Below are 19,812 nucleotides of genomic sequence, written 5' to 3'. Positions count from 1 at the left end.
ATAATGCTTAACAAGAGGTCTAGGGAGTGGACACTGGCTCCATTTTAGCAATAAATAGTAAACTCAACGTAGCACTTCTCAGCAGCCATATTTGCTGCGTAGATTCAGCTGGGCTGCAGAGAGAGGCATTTGACTTGGAGTGCCCTTAACATGACATTTACCGCAACATGCACTGTGCTATCTCCAGTAGATCTCCCACAGGGAAATTTATCAAACAGATACGGGTCAGAGGGTTCAGGTAGCTACAGTAGTTAGGGTGTGGTGTGGGTGTTTGGTATCCAAGAGAATTGGAGGCGAGCATAGAAATAAATACTGCAAAGGAAACAAAGGTGATTGAAAAGCCCTATTTATAAAGTAGTCCTGTGCCTTCCTGAGGAGGTAGAGGAGCTGATTAATGCAGCTGCAAAATCTTTTTAACTCCACACTACAGTATACACCTATTTTAGTTATCTGAGATATGCTCTGCGCGCTCCACTTCCTAGCATGATCTGGATTGGTTTGTGTTACACAACTCTGTTTTCTTTAATCCGCAGTTAAAGAGAACTGTAATCCACTCTCCTGAAAATCAGTGGCCGCTCTCCCAGAAGCCTGAGTGAGACTTTGATGAAAGGCTTGTCAATGCAGTGAGACTGAATAGCGATAGATAACACAGAGATATTCATTTAGAATATGGCAGGAGTATTACCATTCAGTTATAAAAGCAGCCCTATCCCCATTCTGAAGGTCATGAGGAAGTGACAGTACTGATCTTACAGTGAAACTTTAGCACCATTTATAGCCAGGGCAATTTCCCCAGTAGAAAGATATACCCTCCCCACAGTGCAAGAATGGAGACTGTGTATAGAGCATATTCACAGTGCTAAGACTTGACTTTCAGGTCCACAGCAAACATTGCAACCTACAGAGGCAATAACACCAGTAGGTTATCACAACATGGCTTAAAATCAAATATTTTACAGTGATGGCTGGAGGACTAGTAGAGCCCAAGGCTCAGCTGGTATTTTACAGTAAGTCTGCCCCTATTGACTCTGGAGATTTAAGGCACAAGTGACAGCACCTGGGAGAACTGAAATGCTTGGGTCAGATTTTGGTAGCAGGAAGAGAACTAACCTTTTCCTTCTGCCCACATCCCCCACCCAAAGACACTCCAATCCCACCAGCTGCCTGCATTTGCTACTCGTTAGTTGCCAACACCTCATTAGTGTTTGTTACCTAAATTAATTACCTTTTCTGTTACAGGTTGTTCACATGCTAAAACTTTAAAGTATTTAAACCAGTTCTTTGGTAGTTAGAGCCACTGCTCTTGAATGAAGATGAACAAGAAACAGTCTAGGAAGGCAACAAGGGCATACTTGATTGTTTTTACTAACGTGTTGAGCTGAACTGATTTGAATGTGATTACATTAGTCATAACCCCACACATCCCCTGGCCCTATAATAGCTGTGTCATTCCACTGTATCTGAACATGTATTTGTACAATACTGTGCTAAGTGTGGTGGCTCTCCAGAGTTTCTAACTATTTTCACTCATTCTTCTGTTTGTCACCTCCAATATGGCAAAGAAGGGCCCATCCTGCCTGATAGGTTCTGGGACTAGTGCTGAGAAAAGGTTGTGGCGCAGCATTTTAGCACTAAGTTGTATTTGGGCAAACCACTTTAGTTAATATAGACAACGTGGGTAATATACTATAGGAGTTAGCATTTTTATAGTGCTTTGTCTACTCCTTAACCCTCACAACACTCCTGAGGCAGGTACTTAAATGTTACTCTGTTTTTGAGAGATGATGAAACTGAGACAGAAAGGTGAAGTGACTTGGCCAAGGCCACACAGAGTCAGTGGGAGAGCTCAGATTAGCTCTCGAGGTGATAACCTGACTCCCAACCTTCTGCTTATTCCTCCAAACCCCACCATTTTACAACCACCAAGCTCCCCCCATTGCTGTCTAAAGCCTCCCCGCTGACCACTAGGTTCTTTTCTGGTGCATTAGCGCTTACGGATGTTTTCTTCCATTATTAAGGCTCTTATAAGAACTTTGGATAACATTGCTGCACTGTGTGTGCAGATGGCTAAAGTTTCATATTGTGTGTTATATGAAGAGTTTATAGAAATTGGAGCTAGAAGAGACCTGTTACATCAGCTAGTCCCTTCCCATCTAGCAGCGCATAACACTCCAAGGAGCAGATTTACTAGTGGTTTGTCCAGGCTAGTTTTAAATGTCTCGAGCAACGAGGTTTCTACCACTACCGTTGGGAAATTATGCCACAATCACCTAGATAAAAAAAGATGGCTCCACAAAGTCTCATCTTCCCCCAAAAGGGAGGCATGTCTGTAAATAATAGGCCAGGTAAGGAATTTGCCATAGGGTAGCAGAACAGTCCTGTCTCTCCCAGTACTAAACACTCCCTCCCCCATAAAAAGGCCCACAACTGCCTGAGTGCAGCTTCTTATGCACCTGAAGGCTCCCTTCGTTGACTGCACCCACTCATTCACAGCTGGGTGACTGACAGACTGATTAGGGATTTTGGCTGGTTGCAGCTTTTTTAAAGGGGCAGTTCACAGGACCTTCAGTTGAGTTCCTAAGGGACTGATCTTTTACATATGTATAGACAAAACCCAAGGATGCTGTATAATAGATTTGTGTGATGCCATGCCGATCACTTGTTGTTGGGAGGTACTATCTGTACATTTAGGGGAGACAAAAATCTCCTCACTTCCACTTCCAACTCCTTTTGATCTCACCTAAACTGCTCTCACAAGCACATTCTTGGAGAAAAGAGGCAGCAAGTATTTTAATGTGGCCAGTACTGCTTTATCTAGAGGAGAATGGGAAATAAATACAACTCTGTGTATCTGTACAACCCTAGAACCCCCTCCCTAAGGAATGGAAGAGTTTCCATAATACTACAGGCCAATAGCATTTGTTTAACTAGCAGACATGCAACAGTAAATTTCCTCTCTGGCTCCCTAAAGGGACTGGGTCCTCTGGTAACAAGGACAGTTTTGATCACAGTTGAGTTAATTTCTCAATGACCATTATCTTTTAGTAACCAGGGCTTTCTGGAGACCTTCTATTCTCCTGTTGGCAGAGATCTCTCTGTGGTATGTCTGTTGTCCCCTTGCACATTACCAGCAGAGGATATTTTGACAGGAAGGGAAATCCCACATAACAAACCATCTGTTCTTAACTTAGGGCATTTTCCCTTTAGCTCTTTCACCCCAACATTTCCTCCCCCCCTATTATAAGCTTGAGTTTGAAACTCTCTCTTGGTGTGGATCTAGGCTGAAAGGAAATGCTTTGAAACCATGCTTTACTATTGAAAAATGCCAGCACTAGTCTCTGTGTGCATTTTTAACCCTCTCTTAGCTTTTTCTTTAACTCATAATTTCTTTCATTGCCTTCACTTGCTTTTACTCATTTTACCCTAAGTTGTCTGTCTGATAAGGATTGGTAGAAAAAATTCTCACTCCGTTCTCAGGGCCCAGTCACGTTAACACCGGGTTGCAAGTCCTTCAGTAAAAGAAGCAAGCCTCAAAATCTTGATGACCCCTCTCAACCCCCAAATTTTCCCCTGTGAAATGATCTTGGGGAGATTTTAAAGGTAAAACTCTGAAAAGAGAAATGAGAGAACCCACTGTTAGAACCCATGTATGTGGGCTTAAGGGAGACAGTGTGGCCTAGTGGTTAGCACAGCTGAACTAGACTAAGAGCCCTGGGTTCTATTCCCAGTTTTGCTCCTGACTCTGTGTGACCTTGGGTAAATCACTTAACCTTTCTGTGCCTCTGCCTCCACAGCCATAAAGTTCACTTAATGTTTCTTGCCTTTGTAACATGCTCTCCTGAGTCCCAGTCCAGTGCTCTATCCACTAAGCCACATTCCCTCCCATAGTACATGCTTTGGGCCTTTGAAAAATCTCCCCATGAATGATTCTGAGTGGAAAGAATCAGTGTGATGTGACCGAATACATAATGTTCTCACTTGTAGTCACTGGAATGATAGGACAAGGATCTTATATTTTCTCTCTTTTCTCTCTTTTAGTTTGTGCTTTTTGGCAGCTGTTTCCACCCTGTTTGACAGGTAGAAAAACAGCTGTTCATGTTCTTATTTTCCTCGAGCTATTTGTGCACAGGAACTTAGATGCTTCAAGACTTCTGCTGAAGTGTGTTTCCCATCCTCACCTTTGCCAAAGATATTCTTGTTCTGTTGCATTTTAAAGCATTTTTTCCACGGTACCTCTATAATAATATCATCCTGGCATCCAGTGAATTCAGACTACCACTGGCATCAGCAGTGAATCGCCTATGTAACATGGTGTGCAGGGGCCCTTAATGAACTTAAGTTTGCAGGCACAGATAGTTGGGAATGCACCACGTATTCTCTCTTCCTGTAATCCTATTCTTAGAGAATCCCTAAGAAATTGCCGTAGGTGTATAAAGGACGACTTGGTTGGCTGAAAACAACGAAAGAGTCAGAATCACAGTACTTGGGTTTATTCATTCAGTAAGTCAGCCACCAAAAGACCCCATGTCAATCACGTTATTCCTCAATTTGTAATAACTCCAGAATCTAAACCACTGCAGCGCCAGACAACTGTCAATATGTAGAGAGATGCAATTAAAGGTTTGACAGACGCATAAAAAGGGGAAATCTGAACATGAAACCTGAATAAACTGCCAGACATGGGAAAATTCCCTTATCATCCTTTCCACGATGACATCATCACAATCTTGGGCAGTGAGAACCCAGAGAGATGTCGCACTAACCCTGGGCTAGGCTGTGCAAGATGCACCAGCCCAAATGAAGGAGAGCCACCTGGCCCCAGAGGCTGAGCCGGGGAGGAATCCTACCTTGAGTTCCCCGGCACACAGGAGGAGAGCACCTGCTTTTACAGTCTGCAGCAGGTGCCACATGCTCTCCTGGTGCACTGGTTCCACTCTGGAGACAGATGCAGGGGGCCGTGCCATGACTCTAGTCCTGTCTCATCCCCCTGAGCTGGACTGTGTCCCTGATGGTGCCGGTGGAGCACAGAGATTGTAATTGTGGTTGTCCCTTATACAGACTATGCAATGGGAGTGATGTCGCCTTCCCCCTTCCCCACTCTATCCACAGACACAGACTGATCTATTTCTATAGTACACGCTAAAGTACGCTATTTCTATAGTACACACTTTTTTCTGTTGTTACTTTATGAGGCATTTTTCTCTTCTGTAACCACAAGTGTTTTTGACGTGAGAGTTCATTTTACCCAGGCACTAGTTTTTTGGGCCGAATTCTCCCATGGTGTAGCTTCTGTGAAGTCCATGGTGCTGCAATCAGGGGTGAATTTGGACCCAGGTGTTTAGGTGCTATGTATCAGGGTCTAATCCCATAAGGTTCTGGGTGCTCTCATCTCCCACTGGCCTCAACAGGAGTTGAAGGTGCTCAGCACCTTGCAGGATTAGTCCTAGCACATTCACAAGATTTAATTTGCTTCAATGATTAGTAATGGCTGAAAACCACAAGGGCAAAATATAAAGCAGTTAGTGTAGGCAGCAGCGTGCTATTTAATTCACAGATGATTTCACCACCCTCTTCCTGTTACAAGTAAGATTTCCAAGCAATAGCAATGCAGGGCAAAGTCATTTCTTGGCTTTTTAAATCTGGGAACCGAACACCAGATCATTAAGCCAGGCATCCAGCAGCCATAAAATAACATCTAAGCATCGGAGGCTATTTTTAGCAGTTGAAGACTAAAACAATGTGACTAGATGCTGACAGTTCAAATGTGGGACACCCTTGCGAAGCAGGACTTACGTGGCCCCTAGACCTTGTACTTTGACTTCAGTTGGAGTGGAGTTGGGCCAATGCTGAGCATTTCTGAAAATCCCACTGATAGCAAGTCCCGACTGCTGCCCTGAGCAGCTTCAAAGCCACCCACACACTAGGCTGAGAAATCTGGAACAAGACGCCACTCTTAGCAGATGGTTACACCCAGCCAGGTGGAAATCAAGGATGTCATTACAAGATGAGGGGGTTGCCCCAAAACTTCACCTCGGGACTGGTGTGTGCACGCATCTTACACACAAAGTTCTGCACTCATCTACAAAAAGGGGCAACCTAGAGCCTGACCTATGCTGCCTTTGGATTCCCTCATGCTGGGGCAACCCGCTGCTCCCTAGGTAGGGACAGAGTCTGGCCCAAGTGGTGCTAGACCCACTTGTGTCAGTTAATTTTATCTGTTCTTCCTACTGCATGGCTACATGGCACTCAAGGGAATGCGCGGGTGCTAGAAAATCAGACGATGCATGGAAGTCATAAGCACCTGTTAGGTTTAATGTTTTTAATCATTAAGGCATTTCATTTTAGTACCTAGAAATGAGAAGCTTTGAAAATCAGGCAGTTAATGACAAACTATTAACATTACTGGTTTCCTATGGTTACTTGCATATGTGTAGAGATTAGGTGAAGAGAGAAAAATGAATTGAACAGGGGAAGAGGTAGCCTGGTGTGTGAGCTGTATGCTAGGCTTCAGATGTCAAGTCCAACTTCTTTGTGCCTTTAAATCAGTCTCTTCTACAGCACGATCACTTGTGCAACTGTTTCACAATAATGTCCACTGCTTCCGCGAGGTTGTTCACGTATCCATCTGCCTTCACTTCCGGGTGTTGCTCATCACAAGGCCTGCAGAGGAGAGAGTAGGGTGACACTGATAAAAGTGGGAGTGGATGTTCCATAAACAGGCACATAAAAATGAATTATGGTTTCTCAGAAATACATGAAGAGAAGGGCAGATGTTAAGTTTTGTTACAATGCAATTATCCATTAGTCTGGTAAGTACTCCCATGAAACCTTTATAATATTGCCACTGACACACATCAGGTTTGGAATATTTGTTGGATGACACTTGTCTATCGTTAGAACTACAGTAGAATCTACTCAATCATTTCTCCGATAAATGCCAAACCCGCTTAATTGTGATAATTAGCAAGGATGCCTCTCAGTGACTCTAGACACAGATAACGGCACAGCCAGTCAATCTAAATGTCATATCTAATGTAGAGGTGGGCGAAATTTGTCTACCAAAACTTTTTTTCAGCAAAAAATGCAGCTTCCGTGACACCAAAATATTTTGCAATTTTGTGCTAAATTCACCTAATTGTTTTGATTGAAAAAACCCTAAAAAAACCAAAAACCCTAACCTCTGAAAAATATTAAAACAAGTTTGTTTTGACATTTTTGAAACAAAACATTTAGATTTTTCTATTCCAAATGATATTTTGTTTCCAAATTTCTTTTCATTTTATTTTTTTTAAATTAAAAATGTAACAAAAGCTTGAAAATGAAATGAAACGTTCTGTTTCACCCAAAAGATTTTTTTTACTTTTTGATTCACTGAACGTTTTGAAAAAAACTGTTTTCAGGTTGACCGGAAACAATTTTAATGTTTTGATTTGTTAGAATGGCCAGCAAACTGAAAAATCTGTTATTTGCGTAGCTCTAGTTTGAGGGCATCCGCAAGCCTTTTCATGGCACCGAAAAGTGTGAGCTGGTGTTCCTTCTCACATGCTTCCCAGTGTGCAGCTATTAGTTTTCTTTAGTGTCCTTCCATTATGGCGGATAAATAAGTCAATCTCATCCTAGTTTACTTCTGAATATGTTTTGCTGTTGTTACTAGAATTATTTGTATTATGGCAGGGCCTACAGGCCCCAACCAAAATGAGGTTGCATTGTGCTAGGCACTGTACAAACAGAGTGGGAGACAGTCCATGCCCTGAAGAACTTACATTCTAAACAGACAAAGGATGGAGAGAAAACACTAAGGCACAGAGAGGTGGAGTCACTCCCCCTAAGGTCACAGAATTCTTCCTCTGAGAAGAAATGCCAAACTGTCCCCACTCTCTTTCTCTTTATTGCGTCTGGGAGGTAGCTCTTTCCGTATGCCTCCACTATCATCTGCATTAGCTCTCTGCACCTAATTAATCTCATGTGATGCTCTTCAAATCCCATGAGAAAGCCCCATCTCTCTTCTCTGGCTGAAGATAACACCAAGTCCTCACTCTAATAATAAATAGCAATAATAATTGGCTCTTAAATAGAAAGTTTTCAATCTGCAGATCTTAAAGCACTTTACAGAGGAGTGCTTTTATTCATTTATTAGGTTTTCCTCACCCAAATAAGCATTCAGGTCACACATGGGACAGCAGCTTATAAAATACAATGGACTAAAACAGGCAAAATCCAAAAAATATAAAACCACTAAAAATTAAATAAAGACTTCAGTTCTATCCTGCTATCCATACTCACCCACTGACTTCAATGGGAGTTTTGCCCAAGGAAAGATATGTATCTTTATTTCACTTCATATGATACAAGTAGATATCTCTTTCTGAACCGGAATTCAAACTATACAGAAAGTTCATTTGCATCCTGAGTAGATATTCAGAGTGTAAAAAAACAAGACCTCTTTCCATTTTACACATTAAAATATACTCCTTTTCTCACGTTCACAGAAAATAATACCAGTATGTAAGAATTGTTCAGAAAAAGAAAAACTTTTACAGGAATTTTCAAGTAAACTGTATTCTCTGAGCTACAAAAAAATAAAAAATAAATAAGAAATGCTTAGCTGAACTAGCACTCCAGTGATGATCTATCTGTAACATAAGGTTCTGTACCCTTGACTGATCAAGGTAATGGTGTGTGTGTGTGTGTGTGTGTGTGTGTGTGTGTGTGTGTGTGAGAGAGAGAGAGAGAGAGAGAGAGAGAGAGAGAGAGAGAGTGTGTGTGTGTGTGTTGGAGGAGGGCAAGCTAGGCTTACAGCCTGAATACTGTAATACTAATTGCAGATATGCTATTGTTCGGGGTTAACCAATTTAAAGATGTCCCTGGTGTACAAAGACCACCAAAGATGATTGAAAATCCGTCCATAGGTGACTTCTCCAATTCTGAAGAATTTTCAAGGGGAGGCTGGGTACCTCAGACAGCTAAAGCTACCCAAGCTAAGTCTCATACTATTAGCAGTGCTAGAAAACCACTAATGTGCTGTTTGCTAGGAAGTGGTTGAAATAGACTAACAATACTCTAAAATTATTGCATCTCTTTAGAAAAACTGCGCAAATGGGTTCTGAATTAATTGACTGCTAAGTCATTATGTTGGTCAATCATTTATTATTTTATAAAAGCTAATTATATTCAGCAAACAAAAGAATATGTACAATAAGATGCAATTGTGTTTCTGACACAAGCAGCAAGCGGTTGAGAAGGTCAGACTGTTTTTACTTGGTCAGTCTAGCTCTCAGATGACAGGGTTTGCTTTCAACACTCTAGTCCCAGGTAATGTATTTATTTTGTACACCTATCCAAGTACCATGTGGACACATTACATAGATTAACAGATTGCGAGAATGAGAGAGTTGCACAGCTGGGGACCTTCCACTACACAGTGTGATTTCACATGTGCTGATTTGCTTGAGGAAAACCTTTTAGGGGTGGAAAAATTAACAAGAGGCATGATTTAACATATCAGGTGACTGTCAGTGCCAATGATGGACTCAAGCAATGTCTGGAAAAGGTGTGAGCGAGCACAACATACGCCGGAGAACTGCAAGCTTTCCCAGACAGCTCTGCTAATGTACTCCCCGTCCACATCTGCAGCACCCTTCCCATTTATCCCAGCCTGACCATTTCTGTTCTGTTTTGCAGACAAATAGCTGACAGGACTAAAACGATCTATTTGGTACCCGTTCTGGATGTGAACTCAGGATGGCAATTGGCTTTCTGTACAATGCAAACTCTGGTTAGGAGAGATCTTTGCAATATGTTACTTGCACTGTATAAAATAAAACACAGATAGATGGACACGTAACCCTTATTCAGGAGAAATTCCCATTGAAGTCACTGGGACGTAAGCAGGTGCTTGAAGTTAAGCATGTGCTTATGTGCTTTGCTGTGTCTGTACAGCACCTAGCACAATAGGGTCCTGGCCCATGACTAGAGTGCCAAGGTGCTACAATAATAGCAATAAATAATAATCTCTTTGGGTCAGGGGCTGTCTCTTTGTTCTGTGTTTATACAGCACCTGGCAAAACAGGGTCCAGGTCTGTGACTAGAGCTCCTCAATACAAGTAATAAATGATAACAAATAGTAATAACAGCAACAAGAGGTTCAGAGGGTTTATTTACTTTCAACTGGTTTAACATTTTGGGATTTTGCTTGTTTTGTTTCATTGTACTTTTGAAGTTGCTGCATGGTGACCTTCGTTACGTGAGGGGAAACTAATAAATAAAATAGTAATTTATATTCTTATTATTGCACCATGACTCCCTAGTGAAGCAGAACAAGGAATCTTGAACAAACAGTCCAGCTCCATCCCCTTCTGCTAACTGTAAAATGGGAAATTTCTAGTACTGTTGACATCAACACACAAGCTGGCCATTTTCTCCAGCTTGCAGACAGCCTTGTAGATCTCAAAAGCCAATCATACCATCATGGTTTTTCCCTAGTTTAATACTGGCCATTGTAGTTTTCTGTCCAATGGAATCTTAAACAATAGCACTAAAAAGCTCATGACAAGGGTAACATTTTCAAAAGCGTGTAAGTGATTTAGGAGCCCAAGTTCCATTTTCAAAAGTGATGTTGGCAGAGCCAGATTTACAAAAGTATTTAGGTGCCAAGAGAAGCAGATAGGCACCAAATAGAATGTACAAAAGCACCTATGTGAATTAGGTGCCTAACTCCCATTGAGTTTCAATGGGAGTTACGTGCTGAACCTGTTCAGGCACTTCTGGAAATCCCACTAGGTAGCTATCTGCCTCTGTAGGAGCACAGATACCTTTCAAAATCTAGCCCTTCAGAGCTTATGTCTCACTGACTACCTACATCTTTAGCTACTTAAATACCTTTGAAATGTGGCCCTAAGTCACTTTGGCAGTGAATTAAACTGAATCAAATTAAGGCCACTTCCATTCTGAATAAGAGAATCCACACAGGGGTTTAATGTGGTTTAACTAATCCACTTTAAAAGTTAATTTGGATTACTTTTCTGAGTGTTCCCGTGTAGACAAGCCCCAGGTGGCCGGGACAAGGCCTGAATCAGTACCGAAAGTGAACTACCCTCTGAGCTGTACAGATTGTCCTTCCCAGGTTGGGGTTGTGTAACGTACCTGTTGAGGCTAAACAGAGAAGCTCATTCTCCAGGATTATCAATCTGTCATACTTCATGAGGCAGTGGACATTGCCACAGGTTCTCTGCCCATTGTCCCCACTGGCTCCTTCCTGCTTCACCTTTGACCTTGCTCCATCCTCCCCATTTTCTTTTCTGCTTTTAGTAAAAGTTTGATACCTTTGCACCCCCACTCAGCGCCCTCTGCACCTGAGGGGGAGACCATTGCTGTTCCCACTGATGGTTTTTGTTAGGAGTCTCCCCTCCCTCCATTGAGGTCAAAAAGGCTGGCACCTTGCATGAGCACTAAATTCTGCTTAGAGAAGGAGCATTCTCATTTAAATTACAAAAACGTGTACATTTACCTCCAGAGTAACAGCCAATACTGACGCAGTCTTTAGGGACAACAAAGCGGGAGGGGATGGCTTAGTACGCCAAGCCTCAGCTGTGAAATATCTAGAACTAGAACCATGGCTTCAAAGTCCCTGCAGCAGTGACTCAGCCTTTCATTCTTCTCAGGCAGGTAAACTGGGCTCCCAGTTTGTTTACAACATCATGACTGCTTGGTCTCAGTGTATAGCTAGCACTCCTGCCATGCAGGGAATTCTCATGGACATCAGTGGGAGTTCCCTTGTGGAATGAGCGACGACACACCAGCCAATCCTGCAGCCCGGCTGCTGTCAAACTCTTGTTGAAGTTACCCCCTCAGTGTTAGAATATTGTTGCTTAACTTTCCCCCTGTTGCTATTGCTCCACCACTCTGGAAGTGCTAGTGGAGACAGTGGTTGTGGCATGTGCTGGCGTATTAAGCACTATTGTCTAACCCTACTCAGAACAAGCCTACGCAACATGACGATACACATGCTGGTGGCTATAGGAGCCTTGTATACAACAGCACTTGACTGTTAATACCACTGGCGAAGCTACAAGAGTGGCACATTTTAGGATACAAGGTTTATGGGAGTTTTGCCTGATTTTGCTCCAGTGTATAAAAAGAACAGTGCAAGACGCTCCTGAAAAGCTGTCCACAGCTTGCAGTTGGTGGGTTTGGAGAGCTTTAGTAATGTCCAGGCACGCGACATTTTCCCACTGTCTTTTCTCACGTACTCATGAAGAGTGAAATTCACGCTCTATGCATATGGCCAGCATAAGGCTTATTTGCCACTTAAATGTTATTTTGTGGGCTTAGATGGGACTTTGTGGTGCGTGGGCCTTGTGCTGGCCCTCTGCACAGAAGGTGAATGTCACCCCAAGTGAATATGTTGTTTAAAAGGCCAGTTTGTAATTATCAGAACATCACATCATATGATTGTATTTGGTGTGATACAATACAATCAAACAGATCCTGACTCGGTTATCACTCATGAGTATCAAAGGACTAGGCATTATGTTCTCCAAGGGACCATTTCTCATTTTCACTATTTTAAAAAGTCAACAGCCAGAGCATTGTGTGCTTTGATCCTTTCACATCTCTCAGGCTAAACTGGGTCTATCTAGATCAATACTTGGAAGTGAGGTAGCTAGGGAATATGAGGATAGTTCAGAAAATAGTGGTGATGATTTCAACTACTCTTCATACTGAATCAATAGATATGGCCTATCATGGTATTAGGGGTACCTGCTAACAGAGGTGACCTCTTTCAGATAAAATGTAAAACCAAAGTCCTGATCACCTGTGGTCATTAAAGGTCACGTGGCAACTTTTACAGGAGTAAGTCATGCTGTCTGGGGTGGCTCACAACTGTGAGTGCCTATCTCAGGACAGACTGTCAGAAAACAAGGGCAGACACCTCAAACTGGTCGGCTATGTTCTATAATTAGATTTCACCAAGCCAGTGACAAATGTGTACTCCTGCATCACTGTAACAGTCTTCCTGTGGAGTCACAGACAGACCCCTTTGACTCCCCAGCCTATCTTGCCACTCAGACTAACTGAACTTTGTGATACAATGCTACTTACACCTAAAATCACACCACATCAGGTTTCTCCCAGTCCCAAGAGAGCAGTCACTTACCCCAGATCAATTGGTACTCCAGATTTTACACCAAAGACAATGTTGTAATGCAATGCAGCCAATCCTACAATAAACTAACTAAAGATTTATTAGCTAAGAAACAGAATGAGAGTTAATGAGAGGTTAAAGCAGGTAAAATCTATGTACAAGTGAGTGATAGTCTATAATTCCAAATGGTGACAGACATGTAGTAATCTGCCAGTTTCCTAAAAGTCTCTCAGGGCTACCCAGAATAACTCTGGGGATCTCTGTCTTCTCATGCAGTCATTTTGCCTTGTTAGAATCCGAACAGTCCAGAGATCAAGGATCTTTCTTTGAATCCATATTTATAGTATCTTCACACAGAAAGTAAACTGGCAGTGTCTCTACCCATGTGGGCTTTTTCTTTGGTGGGAGTGAGGAATGCACTTTGAGTCTCTGACCTCAGGTCATCACCACAATGCATAGTTGTGGTGAATGAAGTGATCCAGGTATTATTTGCACATTAGTATGTAATGTGCTTTGGGATTCTCTGAAATGAATACAGCTATATACATATGAGATATTATACATTTAAGAGGATGTTTTGGGGGACGGGATAATAGACTATTCATATGCAATGGACACGTTCAGTGTAACTACTTCCCCCACCCCCCAAAAATGATTCTTGTCCATTATTATTTTAGGATCTGCTAATGTGTACCTTTGTATGTGTGGTTCCAGGTGAGTGTCTGGTTTTGGTGGGGGTGAACCCTTAAACACATAATCATAAGGAACCATTTATCAGAAAGGATCCCAAGTCTTAGTATGCACGTTAACCAGAATGTTCTTATTAGATCATGTAGGCAGTTTGAGAAGTTGATAGCAACCCCCCTGTATAAGTACAAGTACAAGTGGGTTACTTCACACTGAATACAAGGTGATCATACAACTCTGCACTAGAGAAACTAACATGCTGGATGGAATGTCTTTTTTAAGTACTTTGCTTGTATTACTCTTTAACAAACATACGAAGAACAAAATGGGAACAGCTGAGCTGAAGCACTATGTGGATAAAATATAAAAGGCTTAACACATGAGAGTGTAAACTGAGACAGTTGACATGGATTGCCATGGCCACAGGGATGAAAATAGTTAGATTATTCAGATCAACCTCAACTAGACCAGCAGAAACTTGACTTCAGAGAATAGGAGCAGATGGTAACCAACTAACACATGATTGACATGATGGATTAAAATTAGCTACTTGCACAGTTCCTTAAAAGTAGGGGTGTGAAGGAAAACAGCATGCAGGGCCAAAGAAAGGTACAGATGTTAATTTGAACATGACAAATGATCTTGCATTCCAGTGTACAATGCTGAAGTCATTTGGCAAATCTAATCTGTAACAATATGTGTCCCCCTGTCATTGACCTTTTCTGCAATATAGCATCGTGAGAGCTAAACATCATTCCACACAACCTCCTTGCGTTTATACAGGGGAATCTCTTTGTGTCAGAGCACAGTTCCCACCTACTCGCTAATTAAACAGGATACACTCCCCCCACATAAAATTAGATTAAAAAGTCTAAAACCGTTTCTCTTGGCAATGTGTTCTTCAGGACTCTTACTGAACCTGTAAACGGCATCAGACACAGTTTAACAGGATTTTCTTTATTAGCAATGTAAACAGATACTGTTAACCTTTGCTAGTCTCTTTAGACAGAGGCAATAATTTTACTGAGTGCTACAAGAGAAACTCTTTTTTTAGTCCAACATGGGTAATTTAATTAGTTCAGCACTGCAAATCCAAATAAATCACTATGATGGACAGCACGTCGATGCATCGTTAGTAAATGTCTGTAGAGTATGTTTCTCTGACATTATAATTTGAGATGAACCAGCACCAAAACCACAGAACTGAGCACCCAACTTTGAAGAGGTCTGGATCTGACTCTGAGCTTTGTAGCTTACCATTATCTCTATAATGGGCTGGGACCAAAACTCCAAATCTAAGCACCTCCGAGCTTTGGGGAACTACATAATCAGATCTGTGCAATGATCAAACCCCAGGTTCAGACTGATGTGCAGAACTCCCTTTGAAGAGAGGAAGGATAGCCTGGTGGCTGACACACTAGACTGGGACTCAGGAGAGCTGGATTCAATTCCTGACTGCCACAAAATTCCTATGTGACTTTGGGCAAGTCAATGAATCTCACAGTGCCTCAGTTTGCCATCCTTTCCCTGTCTTGCCTAGTCTAACTGTAAGCTTGTTGGGGCAGGGTACTGTCTCTAACTCTATAATTGCACATAGCCTACCACAATGGGCTTTCAACTTTAGGTGGGGCCCCAGGCCCTATCATAATACAAATAATAACCAAGAAAAAGCTTGGGACTGTCTCTAATTATTATATGCTTCCTTTTCTTTTCTTTTCTTTTCTTTTCTAATATTAGATTTTTTAATCAGAGATTACAAAACGCTTCCACAAAAAGATCGAACAATAAGGAATATCATAATGACACCCTCTATGGATGTGGTACTGGCAACTACCTCACGGCACTCTCTGTTTCTGGTAAATGCACTTGCAAGAGCAACAGAAAACAAGCCTGCACAAGAAGTCATCTATGTCACAGATTCCTAGCAACCTCCATCTAGCTTCTCTTACCTCCCAGAACAGCACACACAGCTTAATTGTGTTTAATTGCATCTAATTTACATGCAAGAATCCATAAACAGGTTAAATTAACAGCCAAATTGTTTGCTAACATCTAGGGGAAATCTGTGGGTTTGCCTCTTAATTGTTCCATATCATGTGAAAAGGCTACAGTTTTAACAGAGCAGAAAAACAGACTAGGTAGAATGTTTCTTCAGGAAACAAACCATCAAAATGAAGGAAAACAAATGGATTGAGGGGTTAGGGAAGTATTTTCTCCTGTAAATCAAAAAAGAGACAAATCTTAGGAACTAGTTACCTAGATCTCTGCTTTCCTGCCTAGTTGGAATGCATTTTCTGAGGCAAATAAGTTCACTTTTTAAACATACGCATGCTGAACAAGTTAAACTGAAGCACTATCAATGAGGAGTCCTTGTGGCACCTTAGAGACTAACAAATTTATTTGGGCATAAGCTTTCATGGGCTAGAACCCACTTCATCAGATGCATGGAGTGGAAAATACAGGAGCAGGTATAAATACATGAAAGGATGGGGGTTGCCTTACCAAGTGTGAGGCCAGTCTAACGAGATAAATCTATTAACAGCAGGATACCAAGGGAGGAAAAATAACTTTTTTTTTTGCACTCACAACAAAAACACCAACCCAGGAACCAAACCCTGCAACAAAGCCCGGTGCCAACTCTGTCCACATATCTATTCAAGGGACACCATCATAGGACCTAACCACATCAGCTACACCATCAAGGACTCGTTCACCAGCACATCTATGAATGTGGTATATGCCATCATGTGCCAGCAATGCCCCTCTGCCATGTACATTGGCCAAACCGGACAGTCTCTACGCAAAAGAATAAATGGACACAAATCTGACATCAGGAATCATAACATTCAAAAATCTGTAGGAGAACACTTCAATCTCTCTGGTCACTCAGTAACAGACCTAAAAGTGGCAATTCTTCAACAAAAAAACTTCAAAAACAGACTCCAACGTGAAACTGCAGAACTGGAATTAATTTGCAAACTGGATACCATCTGATTAGGCCTGAATAAAGACTGGGAGTGGTTGGGTCATTACGAAACCTAAACCTAATTTCCCCAATACTAATTTCTCCCTACTGTTACTCACACCTTCTTGTCAACTGTCTGTAATGGGCTACTCTCATTATCACTTCAAAAGTTATTTTTCCTCCTTTGGTATCCTGCTGTTAATAGATTTATCTCGTTAGACTGGCCTCACACTTGGTAAGGCAACCCCCATCCTTTCATGTATTTATACCTGCTCCTGTGTTTTCCACTCCATGCATCTGAAGAAGTGGGTTCTAGCCCATGAAAGCTAATGCCCAAATAAATTTGTTAATCTCTAAGGTGCCACAAGGACTCCTCGTTGTTTTTGCTGATACAGACTAACACGGCTACCACCTTGAAACCTGAAGCACTATGCTCATTTGTTTGCTTCCTAGCCAGTTGGCTGCCTGGTGATGCTAAATGGGGTGTCCTCGTGTATAAAACTCTAGAGATAATATTCGTTTAAAAAGAATGAGCTCAATGAGGCCTAAAATTAGAACTGAGTGGGTGTGTTTCGGTGTCCGAACACACGCATGCATGCCACACCTCCCTTTGCTTTAGCCCTGTGGGCAGGAAGGGTGCTGAGGTATACTGAAATCCTTCGCTCTGAATTGGAGTACTTGAGAGAGCAGGATTATACTTCAGTGCTCCGCCTATTCACCAGGATGCAGCACATGGTGGTGAGACATGGACATATGCACTTGTGAACAAACCCAGAGCCATAGTCCTGGATGGCAGGCAGCCCAGCAGCAAGGTTAGAATGCTATCAATGTTGCAGCTCCTTTGTTTTCCCTCAGGATGTGGGGAGAGGGTAGACAGACAGGTTTGGGATGCCAGGCTTTAATGACTGTGCTGGACCTTGGGTCTGTCCAGTTCCTTGATGAACATATAAGAGGACATGAGGAAATTAAAAGCAGTTTATGTAATTGCTAAGACTAAAATCAGTGGGGAGAGAATCCTGCTCATGTTCCATCTACATTAAATTTAAGACCTATATTATTAAAAGATCTTTGAGTGCAATTTAGTTGTTTGGGAGGCAGGCCAAGTCCCTCCAACACCTGGGAAGTGCAGGTATTTCACAGCAATCTGAAGCAAACGAAGAAAAAAGAGCTAACAGGGTTAAGTCATGATACAATATACTGGTGCCATGCTAGAATGTATGGCTTCCTCATGCCCTCCCTCAACCCTGCCCCCTGCATATTAGGGTTCCTCTCAGCCAAAGGATTACCCGCTGTCCCAATTTAGTAGCCGTTCTCCTACCCTCTCTGCTTCCTACCACATCTGAGAGCCACTTCATCTTCCCATGCCCCTGACTCGGTAACTCTGAAAGGAGGCAGCCTGTTTTTTTCCATCTAGTGTGCAGAATGAGGGGAAAGGAAGCTGACAGCTATGAAAGCGATAGGAATCCTTCAGAGGTTTCTCTGACAATGCAGAATGCCCTTACAGAGGACATGCTGCTGTGGCCTCTGCCCATTTGTATTCACAGATTGCTTCGGGCACAACCGTACCCTTCAAATGGAGTGCATTCAAAGCGCAGGGCTTTCCCTCAGGAATAACATAAAAAACAGAGCAAAAGGGAGAGGAGATGGTGATAAAAACTATTTGGGGGCAAGGGAGGAGGAGGATCAAGCAGGTCTTATTAGAAATCAAGGCGGAAAGCAGAGCACAGGCAAGATAAATCAGAAAACTAATCTCAATGGAGATCGTTTCTGAAAATCTTCTAAGGAACATTGAAAACATAAGATGATTTTGTAAGCGTTAGCAAGAAAGTGGGCAATGTGACACAGGACTGGAAGGAGTGTTTCCAGTAGTTAGAGCAGGGGACTGGAAGTCAGGACTCAGGTTCCATTTCTCGCTTTACTCCTGAATCACTGTTTGATTTCTGACAAGTAACTTCACCTCTTTGTGACTCAGCTTACCATCCTGTGAAACAGGTATCATAAAAACCTTCCCAGTCTCCCAATGGGGGCTGTAAGGCTTAAATAAATATAATAAAATGATGGTGATAATGCCTTAAGCACCAATACAGGGTTTTTGTCTTCAAAGCACTTCACACACTTTAATTAATTAATTCATCCATCCTGATAACATCCCTGAGTGACAGTAAACAAATATCACCAGACAGAAAGTTTAAGGGACTTGCTCAAAACCAGAGAGAAAGTGTATCAGAGTAGATCAGATTTATCCATTTATCTGAGTGTATCAGATCTGGGATAAATCCCAATTAATTAATGTTCATAAAGTTCACCTAGGGAAGTGGTGGAATCTCCACCCTTAGAGGTTTTTAAGGCCCAGCTTGACAAAGCCCTGGCTGGGATGATTTAGTTGGTGTTGGGCTTGCTTTGGGCAGGGGGTTGGACCAGATGACCTCCTGAGGTCTCTTCCAATCCTTATCTTCTATGATTCTACGAAGTGCTTTGAGACCCTTTGATGAAAAGAGCTATGTACCTTCAAAATGTTATATATACTACAGCAGTGGTTCTCAAAGCCGGGCCGCCGCTTGTTCAGGGAAAGCCCTTGGCAGGCCGGGCTGGTTTTTTTACCTGCTGTGTCCGCAGGTTCGGCCGATCTCGGCTCCCACTGGCTGCAGTTTGCCGCTCCAGGCCAATGGGGGCTGCGGGAAGGGCGGCCAGCACATCCCTCGGCTCGTGCTGCTTCCCGCAGCCCCCATTGGCCTGGAGTGGCGAACCGTGATGAGCTGAACCTGCGGACGCGGCAGGTAAACAAATCGGCCCGGCCTGCCAGGGGCTTTCCCTGAACAAGCGGCGGACTGGCTTTGAGAACCACTGTACTACAGCAGGTTTCTTGCATCTTTGATTCCTGTAAAATTCACCAGTGTGTGCTCTTCCATGTCTAAAACAGAGTAAGTTGGTCTTTTACAAAGAATAAGGACAAGTGAAAAGAAAAGAAAAGAAAAGAAAAGAAAAGAAAAGAAAAGAAAAGAAAAGAAAAGCTGTT

General features: G+C 42.4%; 1 protein-coding gene across 1 annotated transcript in view; it reads right to left on the bottom strand.

The window, feature by feature from the left end:
• Positions 1–6,319: 6,319 nt before the first annotated feature.
• Positions 6,320–19,812, bottom strand: part of LHPP (phospholysine phosphohistidine inorganic pyrophosphate phosphatase) — a 185,606-nt gene continuing 172,113 nt past the window's right edge. The window contains exon 7 of the mRNA XM_065408024.1: positions 6,320–6,660. Coding sequence (XP_065264096.1) covers positions 6,564–6,660 — 97 coding nt within the window. The 3' untranslated portion in view covers positions 6,320–6,563. The remainder of the gene's footprint in view (positions 6,661–19,812) is intronic.

Source organism: Emys orbicularis, chromosome 7, assembly GCF_028017835.1.
Source record: "Emys orbicularis isolate rEmyOrb1 chromosome 7, rEmyOrb1.hap1, whole genome shotgun sequence".
Lineage (NCBI taxonomy): Eukaryota > Metazoa > Chordata > Testudines > Emydidae > Emys > Emys orbicularis.
This window is presented reverse-complemented; position numbering and strand designations above follow the sequence as displayed.